The following is a 15,308-nucleotide window of genomic DNA, read 5'->3' as shown; positions in this document are numbered from 1 at the left end:
GAGAAGTGACTTACTCAAGGTCACTTCATTTGTAACTGGGAAAGTCCGATTCCAGCCCAGGCACCGTGGCACCACCGCTCCCGCTATACGAAGGTGTCTATTTTCATTTCAGACCTGGGAAGTTCATTTCTACTTGCTACTTGGCGAGACCAGTTCTCTCTCCCTATCCTTCTGCATTTCAAAAGCGCATCCTTTCAGTTGTGACCTGTGTGGTGATCACACAGGCCGGACGGGTAAAAATGTGATAGATGGACCGTTGCTTCTTTTTGGGTTTTTTTTGTTTTGTTTTTAAAAATATATTTTATTGATTTTTTTTTTACAGAGAGGAAGGGGGAGAGAGAGAGTCAGAAACATCAATCAGCTGCCTTCTGCACACCCCCCACTGGGGATGTGCCCGCAACCAAGGTCCATGTCCTTGACCGGAATCAAACCTGGGACCTCTCAGTCCGCAGGCCGACGCTCTATCCACTGAGCCAAACCGGTTAGGCTGGGCATAGATGGGCCGTTTTGCCTTTGGACTCCCTAATAATTCACACGGAGGAACTTGTATGGTTAGAAATCGAGACAGGTCCCCCGAACAAGATGGTGAGGGTCCTGGAGCATGAGGGAGGTCGCCCAAGTTCCTATTTCAGCCCCTATTTCCTGGTCCCTATGTCCATTCCAAAGACCCCCGACGCCCACCCCACCCCCCCTCCCCGAGCTAACCTATTCCAATTCTCCTTTCATCTTGCCCACTAGCGATGGAGAGGATGGAGGCGAGGCGGGGGCCCTCGGGCAGGGAGGCCAGAGCCAAGCGGGATTCTGCACGGAAGACGAGGCTGCCTACCCGGGTGGGGGCAGAGAGGCGCGTGGAAAGGCGGGGTACAGCGGTGGGACCGGGTGGGGAGCCAGGCCTGGGGACAGCGAGGCCAGGGGGGCTGGGGTCCGCGGCCAAGGAGCGCTCGGCGGCGGGTGTGCAGAAGCTGAAGAGATGCCGGACGGAGCAGCCCTGTCAGCACCATCCGGGCTGATCGGAGAAAGGAAGCGGGGCAGGAACCAAGACATTTCGAAACAGGAGTAGAAAATAACCTCGAGCGCAGACCACCGCCGGGGAGAGGGTGGCGGGGTCGGCGGTCGCGGCCCCCAAAAGCGTGGCGCCAACAGAAGCCAAGGCTGGGGCTCCGCGCGCGAAGGGGCTGCCCAGGGGGGCAGAGCGCGGCCGAGCCCGGAGCCGAGGTGCGGGCCCTGAGGCCGGGCGGCGCCCACCCGCCGGCTCCCGGGCCTTGCGTACCTGAGGCGGCCGCCTGGCTCCCCTCCACTCCCGGGACGTCCCCGATGCCGCCTGCCGGCTCTCGACCCGCTGCGGCGCCCCAGAAGCCCGGCCCCTCAGCCGCTCGGGAGTCCGACATCTGCAGCCGCCGCCAGTGCCTCCGCCGCCCGAGTGGCTCCGGAAAGAGCCGAAGGCAGAGCGCCCGCGGCCGCGACGCGCCGGGAAGAGCCGAGCGGAGCCCGAGGCCGGAAGGGGCAGCGCGCCCGCCCCGAGCGGTCGCGGGAGCTCTGGCCAGAGGGGGCCGGCAACGCGGACGTGGGGAGGATTACGGCGTGCTTTTGATGGCAGGTTTTTAAAGTCCCGGACTGTGAGAACAAACAGAACCTGGGGAAGACCCGGGAAGACCCGGCCGGAAGTCATAGTATCCATAGAGACGTTATCGGAAGTTGGGGTTGCTAGGAGGCCTGGGCGCATTGGCTAATCTGCGCCATGGCTGAAGTCCCAGAAGATTATGATTCTGGCCCCGATGAAAATGAAGACCTGGAGTTTGAGAGACCAAAACAACCTAGGCCTCCTAAAATAGATGAAGATGCTGAACCAGACATCACAGCAAAGACAGCCCCGAAGCTACTTGAAGAGATCCACCAAGAACCACAGCCAGAGACGGAGGAAGAGAAGTTGAAAGACCGGACGCCAGAAAGTGCCAAGACTATACACCCACACCCAAAATCAACCAAGATATCAGAGGAAGAGATTCTCAAGGAGTCAGAGATAGGTCTTTCTAATGGGACTGAGATAGGGATCTCCCAAGAGGTAATGTTGGAGACATCCAGAGAGATGAGAAGAGAGCTTTTCAAGGATTTGGAGGTCCCTATGGATGAAAAACAGGAGCAGCCAGATCTAAAGTCAGCAGAGGAGACCAAACCAGATGTTACAGAAGGTGTGTTCATAGAGTCAGCTCAGGAAACAAATCTAGAGCTCCCAAAGGAAACAGAGTCTGAGGTTCCCCAAGCCATAATCAATGAGACAAGAGTAGAGTTACTAGAGGAGACCAAACTAGGGGTTCCAGAGCAATTGCTTAGAGAGCAAAATGAAGAACCTTCAGAACAGATCAAACCTGAATTTCCAAGTGAGAAACCAAGAAAAGTAATTGAAGATAGAGATCTACAGTCACCAGAGATGACCACTCCAGAATTTCCAGAAGAGACACAAAGAAAGTTATCTGAGGAGAAAAGCACAGAACCATCTGAACTGACCAAACTGGAGTTTACAGAAGAGAAACCAATAAAGTCTACTAAGGAGGCAGGTCTAGAGCCTCCAGAAGAGACTAAGCCAGAGGTTGCAGAGGACACAGGAAGAAAACCACCTGAGGAAAAAGGGACTGAGCAGACTAAACCAGAGTTTCCAGACCAGAAACCAATTGAGGCCACTGAGACACAAAGGAAGTTAACTGAGGGGAAGGTTCCAGAGCCACTAGAAGAGATAAAATCAGAGTTTCCTGAGGAAAAATCAAGAACACTAATTGAAAAAACAGGTCTGGAGTCAACAGAAAAGACCAAACCAGAAATTCAAGAGGAGACACAAAGGAAGTCAACTGTGGAGAAAGTTCTTGAACCACCAGAAGATACTGAACCAACAGTTATAAAAAATAAGCAAAGAAAATCAATTGAGATAGGACTAGCACCACCACCGAAGTCCAAATCAAAGGATGTACTGAGTGAGTCAACTGAAAAGAAAGGTCTAGAGCCTCCAGAACAGACTACACCATGGTTTCTAAAGAAAGAACCAGAAACCCCAAGTAAATCAACTCCTCAGTTGCCACTACAGAACACCAAATCAAAGCTTCAAAAGAAGACACAAAGAGAGCCAACTAAGGATAAAGATTTAGAGTTACCAGATAAAGCCAAACCACTATTTGGACGAGAGACACATGATAAATTTACCAAGGAAGATAGGCCAAAACCAACCAGTTTTAAGCATTTTGTAGATGAAGATGATCTGGAGGAGTCTGAATATCTAAAGTCGTTAGTAAAAGGAACTAAAAAACTTATTAAAGACATAAGCTCTTTCACAGTAAGAGAAGTAGAGTCAGTAAATATCGATGATGATTTTTCAAAAGAACACCTAATAGAGTATGAGCTTACCAGTAAGGACTTATATTCCTCAGACTCTCAGAGGGATTTAAGTGAGTCCTTGAGTGAAGAAGTTTTAGATTTGTTCCAAATGTTGGAGGATGAAAAAGAAACCCAGCAAAATGAAAGGACTGAGCTACAATTTGAGTATCTTAACTGGAGCCCAGAAAAAGTTGCAGAGTGGATTAGTGAATTAGGCTTCCCTCAATACAAGGTATACAAAAATAACATTTTTTGAAATCATACTCTCATCTGTCTACCTCTCATTCCTCTACCTTACCTGAGTTCTTGCCTCTGCCTTACTAGAAGGATTATAGAAATGTCCTGGACTATGGTAGCGATAACTTGAATTTTAATTTTGGCCTTTCCACTGATGTATATTTTGGGACAGGAAGGGAGAGTCACATTTGTATGTTTTTTTCTATTCATTACAGTTACTTTATTTCTCTGCAATCCTTGAATAAAGACTAAGAAATTTATATAGGCCTCTTTTGATAGAAAAATTGTATTTTTTAATAGACTTAACTCAAGGTAGACGTTTTGGTTCTTTGTGAAGTTATTTTAGCTCCCTAACTTGAACTTGTATTATTGATCTTAAGTATCCCAAATATGTTATATATATCATGAGCACCTAGCAGTACTAATTTAAATAGCCAATTAATCAAAATTAGTTTTATCTAAAAGATAGAGTGAATCCTCATTTCATTGATGCCAACTATGTTCTTAGGCTACAATAAAACAATACAAGATCTAGAATCTTTTGTAACCCTGTACTTAATGTAATTGAGGCATGAAAGAACTACTGGTTGTATCATGCCAAAAAAAATTAAGGAGTATGAAATTTTATCAAAAATTTAGATGGAAAATATGTGGGATTATTAGGATTATTACTAAACCATACCAGACCTGAGGCCCTGAACCTAACTGTCCCCTATACCTGGGCTCCTGAGCATTAAAGAGAAAAAATCAACATGCTATAGAAAAATGTTAGTTACATGCAAACAAGTGGTTAGAATAAGATGGAACTTGGAGACACTGTAGAAAATAGGTCTAGGCAAAGTACCGAAAATTAGGTACAGTGGTATAGCAGCAGATTCAGAAATTACTGAAAAATTGGTACAGCAGTCTGGTAGGGTAAATTTACACTTAAAATTTTCTCAGTTGCCGAAACCGGTTTGGCTCAGTGGATAGAGCGTCGGCCTGCGGACTGAAAGGTCCCAGGTTCAATTCCGGTCAAGGGCATGTACCTGGGTTGCGGGCACATCCCCAGTGGGAGATGTGCAGGAGGCAGCTGATTGATGTTTCTATCTCATCGATGTTTCTAACTCTCTATCTCTCTCCCTTCCTCTCTGTAAAAAATCAATAAAATATGTATTTAAAATATGTATTTAAAAAAAAATTTCTCAGTGTATAATGGGAGACAAACATGATTTATTCCTTACCTTCCTTCTCTCCTCCTTTCCTCCCTACCTTCCTCCCTCCCTCCTCCATCTCTCTCTCTCTATCTCCTCCTACCTTCCCCCCTTTTCTCTTCCTCCCTCCCTCTCTTCTTCCCTTCCTTCATTCTTTCCATTTGTTGTACATCTTTTGAGTGATGTTCTCATTGTACTGACAGGAGTGTTTTATCACAAACTTCATCAGTGGCCGAAAACTCATTCATGTAAACTGCTCAAACCTCCCTCAGATAGGGATAACAGATTTTGAAGACATGAAGGTGAGTGGTGTATCAAGTTTCCCCATAGAGCACTGTGACAATGCTACTGTCTATCTTCTAACCAACCTCCTTTTCTTCTCCCCTGGCCTCCTATTTCTGTCAGTAGTAGTATTATACTCCCAGTCCCCCAGGCTCACCGTGGTTTCTTCTTCTCTCTCCTTTGATCACCACAAAGTTCCCATGAACGTCAGTTCCTCCTATAGCATCTGTTTTTCTCTATTCCCACTTGTTAAGATCTTTATTGCCTTATGACTAGAATATTCTTGCTTTTAGCCTCTGTCTGTAGGCCCTTTGGACTCAAAGGCACAACTTTTAAACTCTCGCCTTCCAACCATTTATATACTACTCAGAAACCTTCTTTGGATCCCCTCTGCCTACAATATAGTTTCAACTCCTTAGTTTAGGATTCGAGGTCCTCCACAAGTTTTCTCCAACCGCCATTCTCTCCCTACCACTCTTCCACATGAATCTTCTGCTCCAGCCTCACAGGTCTAACTCACACCCTCACAAACCTGGCCTTTGCATTCTTCCCTCTGCAGCTTGCTTGGTTCCCTCTTCCCCTGTTAGACTAATATGAATCTTAATCATCCTTAGGACCCAGCTCAATTTCCATTTCCCTAAGAAGTCTTTCCTGACCTTCCCAGGTCACAGTAACCTCTCCTCCCAAGCTATACATTTTATGTCTCTGACATCCATTTGGCACTTTCGTAACACCAAATGTGTTTTGCCTCCTTTGCTACCTAACTTGAAAAACAACTTACATTCACCTCCCTGGACCTCAATTTCCTAAGATCTTTCTAGCACCAACAGTCCATGATCATGCTTCTTTGCATAACAGTACCCTTCATTTTTAGTGCTTGATAGTTTACAAAGCCTCACACATATAATATCATTTATACCCTTTCCTTTAATATTCCCCAACATGCCCGTGGTTTCATTCAGTACACTATTGCCTGTAAATGGTTCTGCCTCGGTAATTCTCAAACTCAGACAGTCTTCGAAATCAAGTGAGATTTTTATAAAAAGATTCCTAGGCTCCACACTCCAGAGATTTTGATTCTTTACATCTAAGGTAAACCCTGGACTCTGTTCCCTAGGTGACTTTTGATCAGGCCTTAGAACCATATAATTCCATCAGCCACATGATTTAGAAAATAAGAAAATTAATACTTGTTAATACCCTAACCCCTTTTCCAACAAGATATAAAGAAACCCTTTAAATTATTAAAAACATAGCTCTAACTGAACATTTAATCTCTTGAACTCTACGAATAATTATCCTCTCTAAGTGCTTACTGTGTGTTGGGTACCATGTATGTATTATATTACTTAATCCCCATTTTATAGAAGTGAGGCCCCGAAGAGTGAAGCAACTTACACAAGATTATCTAGATAGTAAATTTAAGAGCCAGGATTCAAATCTATTTTGTGTGACTTCCCATACCATACTCTACTTAAACCACAATCCTATATTGCCTATCGAAAGGAGCAATTTTATAACCTGAACCTCATGTTCATGATGTAGAAAAGGACTACTTATGACAAATTGGTATTTCCAACCATGCCCTCACACAGCTACAAGTGCTACCAGATACATCCTGGTTTTTTTTATGTTCAAAGGTGATGTGACTGTATTTATGAGCTCTAATTCCCACTTGTGTTTTTAGTATACTAAATTTTCTAAATAAAAGTAAAGAACAAAATTATCAAAATAGTAACTTGTAATCCAAATTTCTGAAACATTAAGTACCAAGAATTTTACCTTTTTATCATAAAACTAGAGGCCCAGTGTACAGATTTGTGCACTGGTGGAGTCCCTCAGCCTGGCCTGTGGCCTCTCATAATCCAGACCCCTTGGTTGCCAGTTTCGGCCCTATCCCCGTAGGCCGAAACCAGTCTGACATCCCCCAAGGGATGTAGTAGTACAAATGGCAGGCAGCCGAGGAGGAGCCCAAGCCCCAGTGGGTACTGCACCACTCCCACTCATCCCAGCTCTGCTGTGCCTGCTGCCACCACAGCTCAGTAGCGCTGCTACTTGCGCAGCTGCAGTGGTACTCACCAGCCATGAGCCCAGCGCCTGGCGCCCATTGGTCAGCTGAGCTGCGCTCCCACTGTGGGAGCACACTGACCACCAGGGGGAAACTCCTGTGTTGAGTGTCTGCCCCCTGATAGTCAGTGCGCGTCATAGCAACCGGTCAAATGGTCATATGGTCTTCGGTTGTTTGGTCGACTGGTCACTTAGGGTTTCCTATATATAGAAAGCTTATTTAAGAGTCTGCTGATTCATCTTGCCGCCTTGACATTTTGATTCCAAAAGTACAATATCAACATGCAATGATGAAAATTCCAATTGTGTTTTTTCTGGTCTTGTAAGAAGAGGTCTTTAAAATCTTCTGAAATCCTTGAGTAAATGATGACCCCAGTGGTCTAATATCCTAAGAAGTTTGAATAAGCAAACTTAGGAATATTTATTATCAAAATCACCAGACAAATGTGGCTGCTCCTTAACGTCACTAGAGTAACGTAAAGATCAAGGCATTCAAAGATATGTTGGATAAGCTTTGCTTGACACTTAGATCCACATAGAAAAGCTAATTATACAGTCTGACACAGGTAACTTTTTACAGATCACACCTGAACTTAGTTATGCCATAGTTCCCTTCCTTATAGATATACTAAGCATATTTATTCCCACTGTTGTAATTATAGTACCAAGTACATCCACAGTTTATCCCATAACAATGCCCAAGCAATGAAGTTATCTTTTTCATGCTCTCTCCCCCACTCGTGGGCTTTGGGAGAGGTGGGGAGTGAGGGGAGAGCAGGTTGCTTGAGAGTAAAGAATTCTGAACATGCTGCTGAGAAATGGGACCACATTTGAACTATGTACCACATTCACAAGCCTTACAGTTCATAATGGCAGTTTCTGTTCTCTTCAACTTCCTTAATTTGGCAATTACTCATGCTTCACCTGCAGAAATAACTCACCTTTCCCTTTGCCCTTCCTACAACACACTTGGATGACAGAGAAAAGGTAAATGTGTAAATGAGATTGGTGAAGAGTGCAGGAGGAAAGAAGCACCAACTCTTCACCTGGCCAGACGAGCTCTAGAAACCATTGTCCAGTCTTTCCCTTTTGTAGCAATGCATTGCCTTGGTAATGGGGATAAGGAAGCCAATCCTATTCTAGGGATGAGCTAGACAAGATAGCATCAGACTTATTTCAGCTTTCTCTCTTAGAATATAATTCTCAAAATATTTTTAACTATTCTCTCCAACAAGTGAACAAAAGAACTCTACGATAAATATTTGTAGGATGTAGATGGATTGCTTATTCCTTGTATGCATGATTTCATATTACAAAGTATAGCTGTATAAGCTTTATAAGATTTCAGCAATTTCCTTGTTGCAAACTATTTAAATAGCACAAATTCATCACATGTCCTAAATTATCCCTAGACAAAAATAGTTTCTTAACTTTTAATTTTCAAATAGTTTTAGTTTTACCAAAGAGTTGCAAAGATAATGCAGAGAGTTTCTGCATACTCTTCAATATTAACTTCTTGCAGTAGGTAACCATGGTCTGTCAAAACTAACATCGGTACAGCATGATTAAACAAACTACAGACTTTATTAAGATTTCTGCAGTTTTTCCACTGATGCCCTTTTGTTGTTGTTCCACAGTCCAATCAGGGATACTACCTTGCATTTAGCTGTCATGCTTCCTTGGTCTCCTCCAATAGGTGGCAGCTTCTTGATCGATCGTTGTCTTACATGATCGTGACACTTTGAAGAGTAGCAGTCAGGCATTTTAGTTTGAACCATGTTTCCCATGCTTTGGGGGGGAAGACTATCACAGAGGTGAAGAGCCCTTCTCATCTCCTAAGTTCAGGCAGCCCATAACATCAACACAACTCATCATTGGAGATGTTTATCTTGATCAGTTGGTTCAGGTGGTATCTGCCAGGTTTCTTCACTGTAAAGTTACTGTGTTTCCCTTTCATATTCTGTTCATTAGAAGTGAGTTACTAAACCCAGCCCACACTCAAAGAGAAGAGAAATAAGCTTCACCTCCTGAAGGGAAGAGTATCAAAGAGTTTATGGACATAGAGTGAAACTACCACTGTAATAAATAGATTGGAGGAGATAGTTTGAGATTGTGGCAATATCCTGTTTCTCCTTCAAGTTGTACTTACTAATCTTAGCATTCATCAATGGATCTTGCCTGCAGCAGTTATTACTATGTTGTTCTAATGATGATTTTCTTTTTTTCTTTTTTTTTTCTTTTAATTAAATCTTTATTGTTCAGATTATTACATTTGTTCCTCTTTTTTTCCCCCCCATAACTCCCCTCCTCCCAGTTCCTGCCCCACCCTCCGCCCTCACTCCCCACCCACTGTCCTCATCCATAGGTGCACGATTTTTGTCCAGTCTCTTCCCACATCTCCCACACCCCTTTCCCCCCCAAGAATAGTCAGTCCATCCCCTTTCTATGTCCCTGATTCTATTATAATCACCAGTTCATTCTGTTCATCAGATTATTTATTCACTTGATTCTTAGATTCACTTGTTGATAGATGCATATTTGTTGTTCATAATTTGTATCTTTACCTTTTTCTTCCTCTTCCTCTTCTTAAAGGATACCTTTCAGCATTTCATATAATCCTGGTTTGGTGGTGATGAACTCCTTTAGCTTTTCCTTATCTGTGAAGCACTTTATCTGGCCTTCAATTCTGAATGATAGCTTTGCTGGATAAAGTAATCTTGGTTGTAGGTTCTTGGTATTCATCACTTTGAATATTTCTTGCCATTCCCTTCTGGCCTGCAAAGTTTCTGTTGAGAAATCAGCTGACAGTCGTATGGGTATTCCCTTGTAGGTAACTGAGTTTCTTTCTCTTGCTGTTTTTAAGATTCTCTCTTTATCTTTTGCTCTTGGTATTTTAATGATGATGTGTCTTGGTGTGGTCCTCTTTGGATTCCTTTTGTTTGGGGTTCTCCGCGCTTCTTGGACCTGTAAGTCCATTTCTTTCACCAGGTGGGGGAAGTTTTCTGTCATTATTTCTTCAAATAGGTTTTCAATATCTTGCTCTCTCTCATCTTCTGGAACCCCTATAATTCTGATGTTGGTACGCTTGAAGCTGTCCCAGAGGCTCCTTACACTATCCTCGCATTTTTGGATTCTTTTTTCATTTTGCTTTTCCGGTTGGGTGTTTTTTGCTTCCTCGCATTTCAAATCATTGACTTGATTCTTGCGCTCCTCTGGCCTGCTGTCGGGAGTCTGTATAATATTCGTTATTTCAGTCCGTGTATGCTTAATTTCTAGGTGGTTCCCCAATATAAGATCGAGGGTCTCATTAGTTTTCTTGTAGATCTCATTAAGTTTATCGGCGGCTTCTAAACAGTTCTTGAGAGACCTTAAAAGTGTGGTTCTGAACTCTATATCTTCCATTGTCAATTTTGTCCTGTTTCTTTGTCTCCGCATTTTGTTATGCTTCCTTGGTGCACCCCCTAGTGGTCTTTGTGCGCAGTCTTATAGTTAAACCTTGATTGCTGTAGCTAATACCAGGGAGGGTTTGACCTCCAGGCCAAGTGGCTATGAGAATGAGCTGTGTCTGCAGTGAGAGAACTTCTGTCCTCTAGGGAGGTGCTAATCTAGCCTTTGCCTGAGGCTATCCGGCAATGCCTCTGTGCAGGGAGGGCTTGGGCGGGGCGGGTCGAACAGGATCAATAGGGTGGGCCAGAGAGAGCAGTTATGGCGGCTCTCAGTCCTGTCCCCAGGGGCTCTGCCTCTCTGAGTCCCAGCACCCGCTGCAAACCTTGGAGAGAAAGCTGCACTCGCTCTGACCGAAGCCAGACAGTCCCGCTTCTCCCGTTTGAGTCTGGGTCCCTAAAGACTCGCCCGTATCTGGAGCTCAGAGTCTGCGACTCCCTCCCGATTGAAAACGCCAACCGCGCCCTCCGCCGCCAGCCCGCTCAGCGCACTCCGCACCTCAGAATTTGACTTGAGCACTGCGCCTCCTCTGAGTGTCCATATGCGTTTCTCTTTCCTCCTAGTTGTAGGACTTCCACTCAGCCAGCGTTCCTGTGGTTCTGGGTGATGTCCCTTCCGTTTTCTGGTTTCACTTTTGAAGTAGTTGTTCATAGCAGGCGTTAACCTATGCCGCCATCTTGGTTCCAGAGCTGAGTATTTCTATGAAGAAGCACAGGCCTGGGCATAAAGCTACTTTAAGGTGTAGCCACGATGAGACACAGTGCTTTTCCCAGCTAGTGGAACAGGGTGAGTTTTTTAGTTAGGCAGACTTGTTGTGATCTGGGGTCACCTGAATCATGTCTCCTCATTTTTCGAGTGAGGGCGATGGTGTTCCCCACGGTGCTGAGAGTTCATGAGGTGACATGGGATGGCAGCTCCGAGAGCTGCAGTAGAGAAGGTGTCTCTCTAATGATGATTTTCTATTTCCCTCATTCCTTCCTTTTTTTTTTAAAATATACTTTTATTGATTTCAGAGAGAAAGGGAGAGGGAGAGAGATATAAACATCAGTGATGAGAATCATTGATCGGCTGCCTCCTGCATACCCCCTACTGGGGATCAAGTCAGCAACCCTGACCAGAATCGAACCCGGGACCTTTCCATGGCCACAGGCCAACGCTCTATCCACTGAGCCAAACCAGCTAGAGCCCTTCCATGTTTAATTGGAACTCTTCTTAGGGAACTCTTCTGTAAGCCCTGCCCGGGTAGCTTGGCTGGTTAGAGCATTGTCCTGATACGCCAAGGTTATGGTTTTGATCCCAGTCAGGGCACATACAAGAAGCAATCCATGAATGCATAAACAAGTGGAATAACAAATCAATGTTCCTCTCTCTCCCTCCCTTTCTCTCTCTCTCTCTAAAATCAATAAATAAAAATTTAAATAAAAAAGAACTCTCTCCAATGCTTAATTGTCCCTTCTCCCCCATTTGGGACTCTATCATTGGCTCTCTGTGTCCTGTTTGCATGCTCCCCTATTTTTATTTGCATTTTTTGGTACTTTTTGGCACTATGAGTTCATACTGATTAATATCTCTGACTCTAGTCTGGCACCACAGGGTTCATTCCAGCCTTCCCATCCTTTGTATTCCCTATTCCCCTTTGCTTTTTATAACTTCTTTCTCTGACAGTGAGAAGTTGGCTCTCCTTATCTGTAAATATGTATCTATGAGAAACACATTTATCAGATAGAGCACAGTGTTGTGTGCAGTGGTTTTTGTCCTTAGCTTTACACTACCTAGACAAAGCAATGTTTTTTCAAAGTCATCTCCTTTCTTCCCTACCTCCTTCAATGACATTATGTCTTACGTTGTAGTACAGTTAGATTCATTTGATTCATATATGCTATCAGGGTTACCACAACATCCTGGCTCCTTAAAAACTTGCATAGCCCTAGCCAGTTTGGCTCAGTGGATAAAGCGTTGGCCTGTGGACTGAAGGGTCCCGGGTTTGATGCCAGTTAAGGGCACATGCCTGGGTTGCGGGCTCGATCCCCAGGAGGGAGCATGCAGGAGGCAGCTGGTCCATGATTCTCTCTCATCACTGATGTTTCCCCCTCTCTCTCTCCCTCTCCCTTCCTCTCTGTGTGAAATCAATAAAAATGTACTTTAAAAAAACCTTGCATAAAGTCACCTTTTATAGTGTACAGTTCTGTGGGTTTTGACAAATACACAGAGTCATGTATCCAGAATAGTTCTATCTCCCTAATATTTCCCATGTACCCTCTGTAGACAGCCCATCCCTCCTGTCCCTGGCAACCACTAATCTGTTTTTTATCACTTTTTGAATTTTCTAGGATGTCACATAAATGGAATCAAATAGTACGTAGCCTTTAACTTTGGCTTCTTTCCTCTAGCAAAATGCATTTAATTAATCCACATTGTTATATGAATCAACAAGCAGATTTTAAGAAATTATACATGTTTTCTAATAATGGTAGTATAGATGATTCATATTTGAACCACAACAATCATGTCTTTAGGTTTAATTAAGATAACTCACAGGGGCCTAGCCGTTTTGCTCAGTGGTTGGAGTGTCAGCCCACGGGCTGAAGACTCGATCCCTGGCCCTAGTTGGGGCATGTACGAGGGGCAACCAATCAATGTGTCTCTTATATATCGTCGTTTCTCTCTTTCTGTCTCTTCCCCCACCCTTCTATTCTCTCTAAAAAATCAGTGGAGAAAATATCCTCAGGTGAGGATTAACAACAACAAAAAAAATAAATCATAGGTTTCTATTAAGCAAGTGAGCACTGCTACTATAAGGTAACTAAGCAGTATCTAATAAATTGATAATGATGATGCAAAACTATCAGTAGTTTACAAATAAAAGCAAAAATAGCATCCTTTGAAAATCATGATCAACACACAATACAATGATGATATAGGAATAATTAGAATCTTCTTGAAAACTGTAGGTGATACAAATTCCTACTTGAGACCATGTGAAGTAGGTGCTCTGCAAGCATCGAGTATGGGCCACCATCCTAGAATATGGAATTAAGAATCCTTGGAAAACTCTAATATTAATCTTCCTGAATACATAGTTTTAATAATCCTTCCTAACTCAAGTTACTAGTAAATTGCTCTAACTCTTAGGCAAAAATAAAGTCTATTGTTTGTTATTAATAAAAATTAAAGAAAGAACTCACAGTTTTAGATAAGTTTGTAGCCCTCATGGTCCATCAGTACACCTCAGATATACTTTAAGAATCATTGAATTAGAGAAATGATCAGATTATATTTCTTGATTCCACATGTAACTAATTGCTTTACAACACACTTCATTTCTACATTAGAGTATTAAACAATACTGGACCCTCTTGGCCTACAATAGGCACATTTCTGTAAACCTCAATGAATTTGTGAAATAACTCCTTCTGCTAAGGGACATTCAAAAGGAGAGTCAGGGTGAGGTGCTGACCAAGCAAGGTGCTCAATGTAGCAACATCCGTTATAAATGAGAATTCTTAAAAGCCACCTGTAGTAATGTGGATCTGAACTCTTAGAAACCCCTTGCCACAGACCTTAATTAGTAGTCCCACTGGAAATGCAAGGCAACTCTTTTACCCACAGACCATCTCTAGAATGTAAACAAAACCAATTCAAGTAAGATTTGAGAAGAAAATTATCTTTCCTATCTGAAATATATGGCTAATGGGCAGTTTTGTATGAGGTTTAGAGTGGTCTGTGGCATGAATTTTACAGTCTTATAACTGTAGATTAACTGAGCTCCCTATAGACAAGTTATTTATTAAACTTCCCAGAGATAGTCAGGGCTCCTAATCTGAACATATTATTTGCTCAGATGATTGGTCAGATTGCTCAAAAGAAAATAAATTAACCCATCCGTGGCCATGCAAGGGCCTAGAAACACCTTTAAATAGGACTCTTAAAAAGAGAAATCATGTTATGTTTCTCAAGATCTTTGTTTGAGAAGGTCAGGCTAGTAAGCCTTTCAAAGTGTTATTTCATTATTTAAATTTCCCATAGAAATAGCTTAAGAGGTTAGCATTCAAAAGGCCTATGACAGTAAGTAGAACTGCTTTGATTTAGTTGTATTTTCAGGTTAGTCCCATTAAAAAATTATCCTTGTATTTCAGGCAATTTCTCGGCACACGCGGGAACTACTGGGATTTGAAGAACCATTATTTAAACGCTCCATCCGTCTTCCCCGTAGGGACAATATTGGCTTATTTTTAGAACAAAAAGGTCATACTGGGGAAACATCTGATTCCTTGACCTATTCTGAATTTGTGCAAACAGCAGGATTACAAGATTATGAGCCGAAAATAACTGCCCCTGACGATTATTAGGCATTCTATTTTACTGAGCCACAGAGAAAAGCCATTTCACTTAGCTTGAAAGATCAAACTAAATTACTTGGTGGAAGAAGTGTGGTCTTTTTGGGTTTTCTTTTTCTCCTCCTCATTAAGAATCAGAGTAGAACTCCTGGCACTATTCCTAGATCTGTCGCCAATTCGCAGCACATTCCTGTATTTGTTTTAATTTAGACTGTCATTAGAATAAAGATAATGCCCTGGCCGGGTAGGCCAGTTGGTCAGAACTTAGTCCCAATACACCAAGGTTATCGGTTTGTTTCCCAGTCAGGGTTCATTCAAGAATCAACCAATGAATGTATAAACAAATCGATGTCCCTCTCTGCGCCCCCACCCCTTCCTCACTCTC

At 43.1% G+C, this 15,308-nt stretch overlaps 2 protein-coding genes across 2 annotated transcripts in view; one reads left to right on the top strand and one right to left on the bottom strand.

The window, feature by feature from the left end:
* TMED8 (transmembrane p24 trafficking protein family member 8) overlaps positions 1 to 1,616 on the bottom strand; it is a 27,522-nt gene extending 25,906 nt beyond the window's left edge. Inside the window, exon 1 of the mRNA XM_081083907.1 lies at positions 1,271 to 1,616. Coding sequence (XP_080940033.1) covers positions 1,271 to 1,388 — 118 coding nt within the window. The 5' untranslated portion in view covers positions 1,389 to 1,616. The remainder of the gene's footprint in view (positions 1 to 1,270) is intronic.
* Positions 1,497 to 15,308, top strand: SAMD15 (sterile alpha motif domain containing 15). Its single transcript, XM_081083902.1, has 3 exons — positions 1,497 to 3,595; positions 4,997 to 5,095; positions 14,723 to 15,308. The coding sequence occupies exons 1-3, from the start codon at positions 1,739 to 1,741 to the stop codon at positions 14,933 to 14,935; spliced, it is 2,169 nt and encodes a 722-aa protein (XP_080940028.1). The 5' UTR covers positions 1,497 to 1,738; the 3' UTR covers positions 14,936 to 15,308.

The sequence above is a fragment of the Myotis nattereri genome (genome assembly GCF_964212035.1).
Source record: "Myotis nattereri genome assembly, chromosome: 1".
Classification (NCBI taxonomy): domain Eukaryota; kingdom Metazoa; phylum Chordata; class Mammalia; order Chiroptera; family Vespertilionidae; genus Myotis; species Myotis nattereri.
The sequence above is the reverse complement of the archived record's forward strand: the minus strand, read 5'-3'. Positions and strand labels throughout refer to the sequence as shown.

Bases quoted from the DNA above. Each gene is read 5' to 3' on its own strand.
- SAMD15 (XM_081083902.1), top strand. From the start codon at position 1,739: ATGGCTGAAGTCCCAGAAGATTATGATTCTGGCCCCGATGAAAATGAA. The intron at 3,596-4,996 runs GTATACAAAAAT...TTGTACTGACAG, and splicing joins TAGGCTTCCCTCAATACAAG to GAGTGTTTTATCACAAACTT. The intron at 5,096-14,722 runs GTGAGTGGTGTA...CTTGTATTTCAG, and splicing joins CAGATTTTGAAGACATGAAG to GCAATTTCTCGGCACACGCG.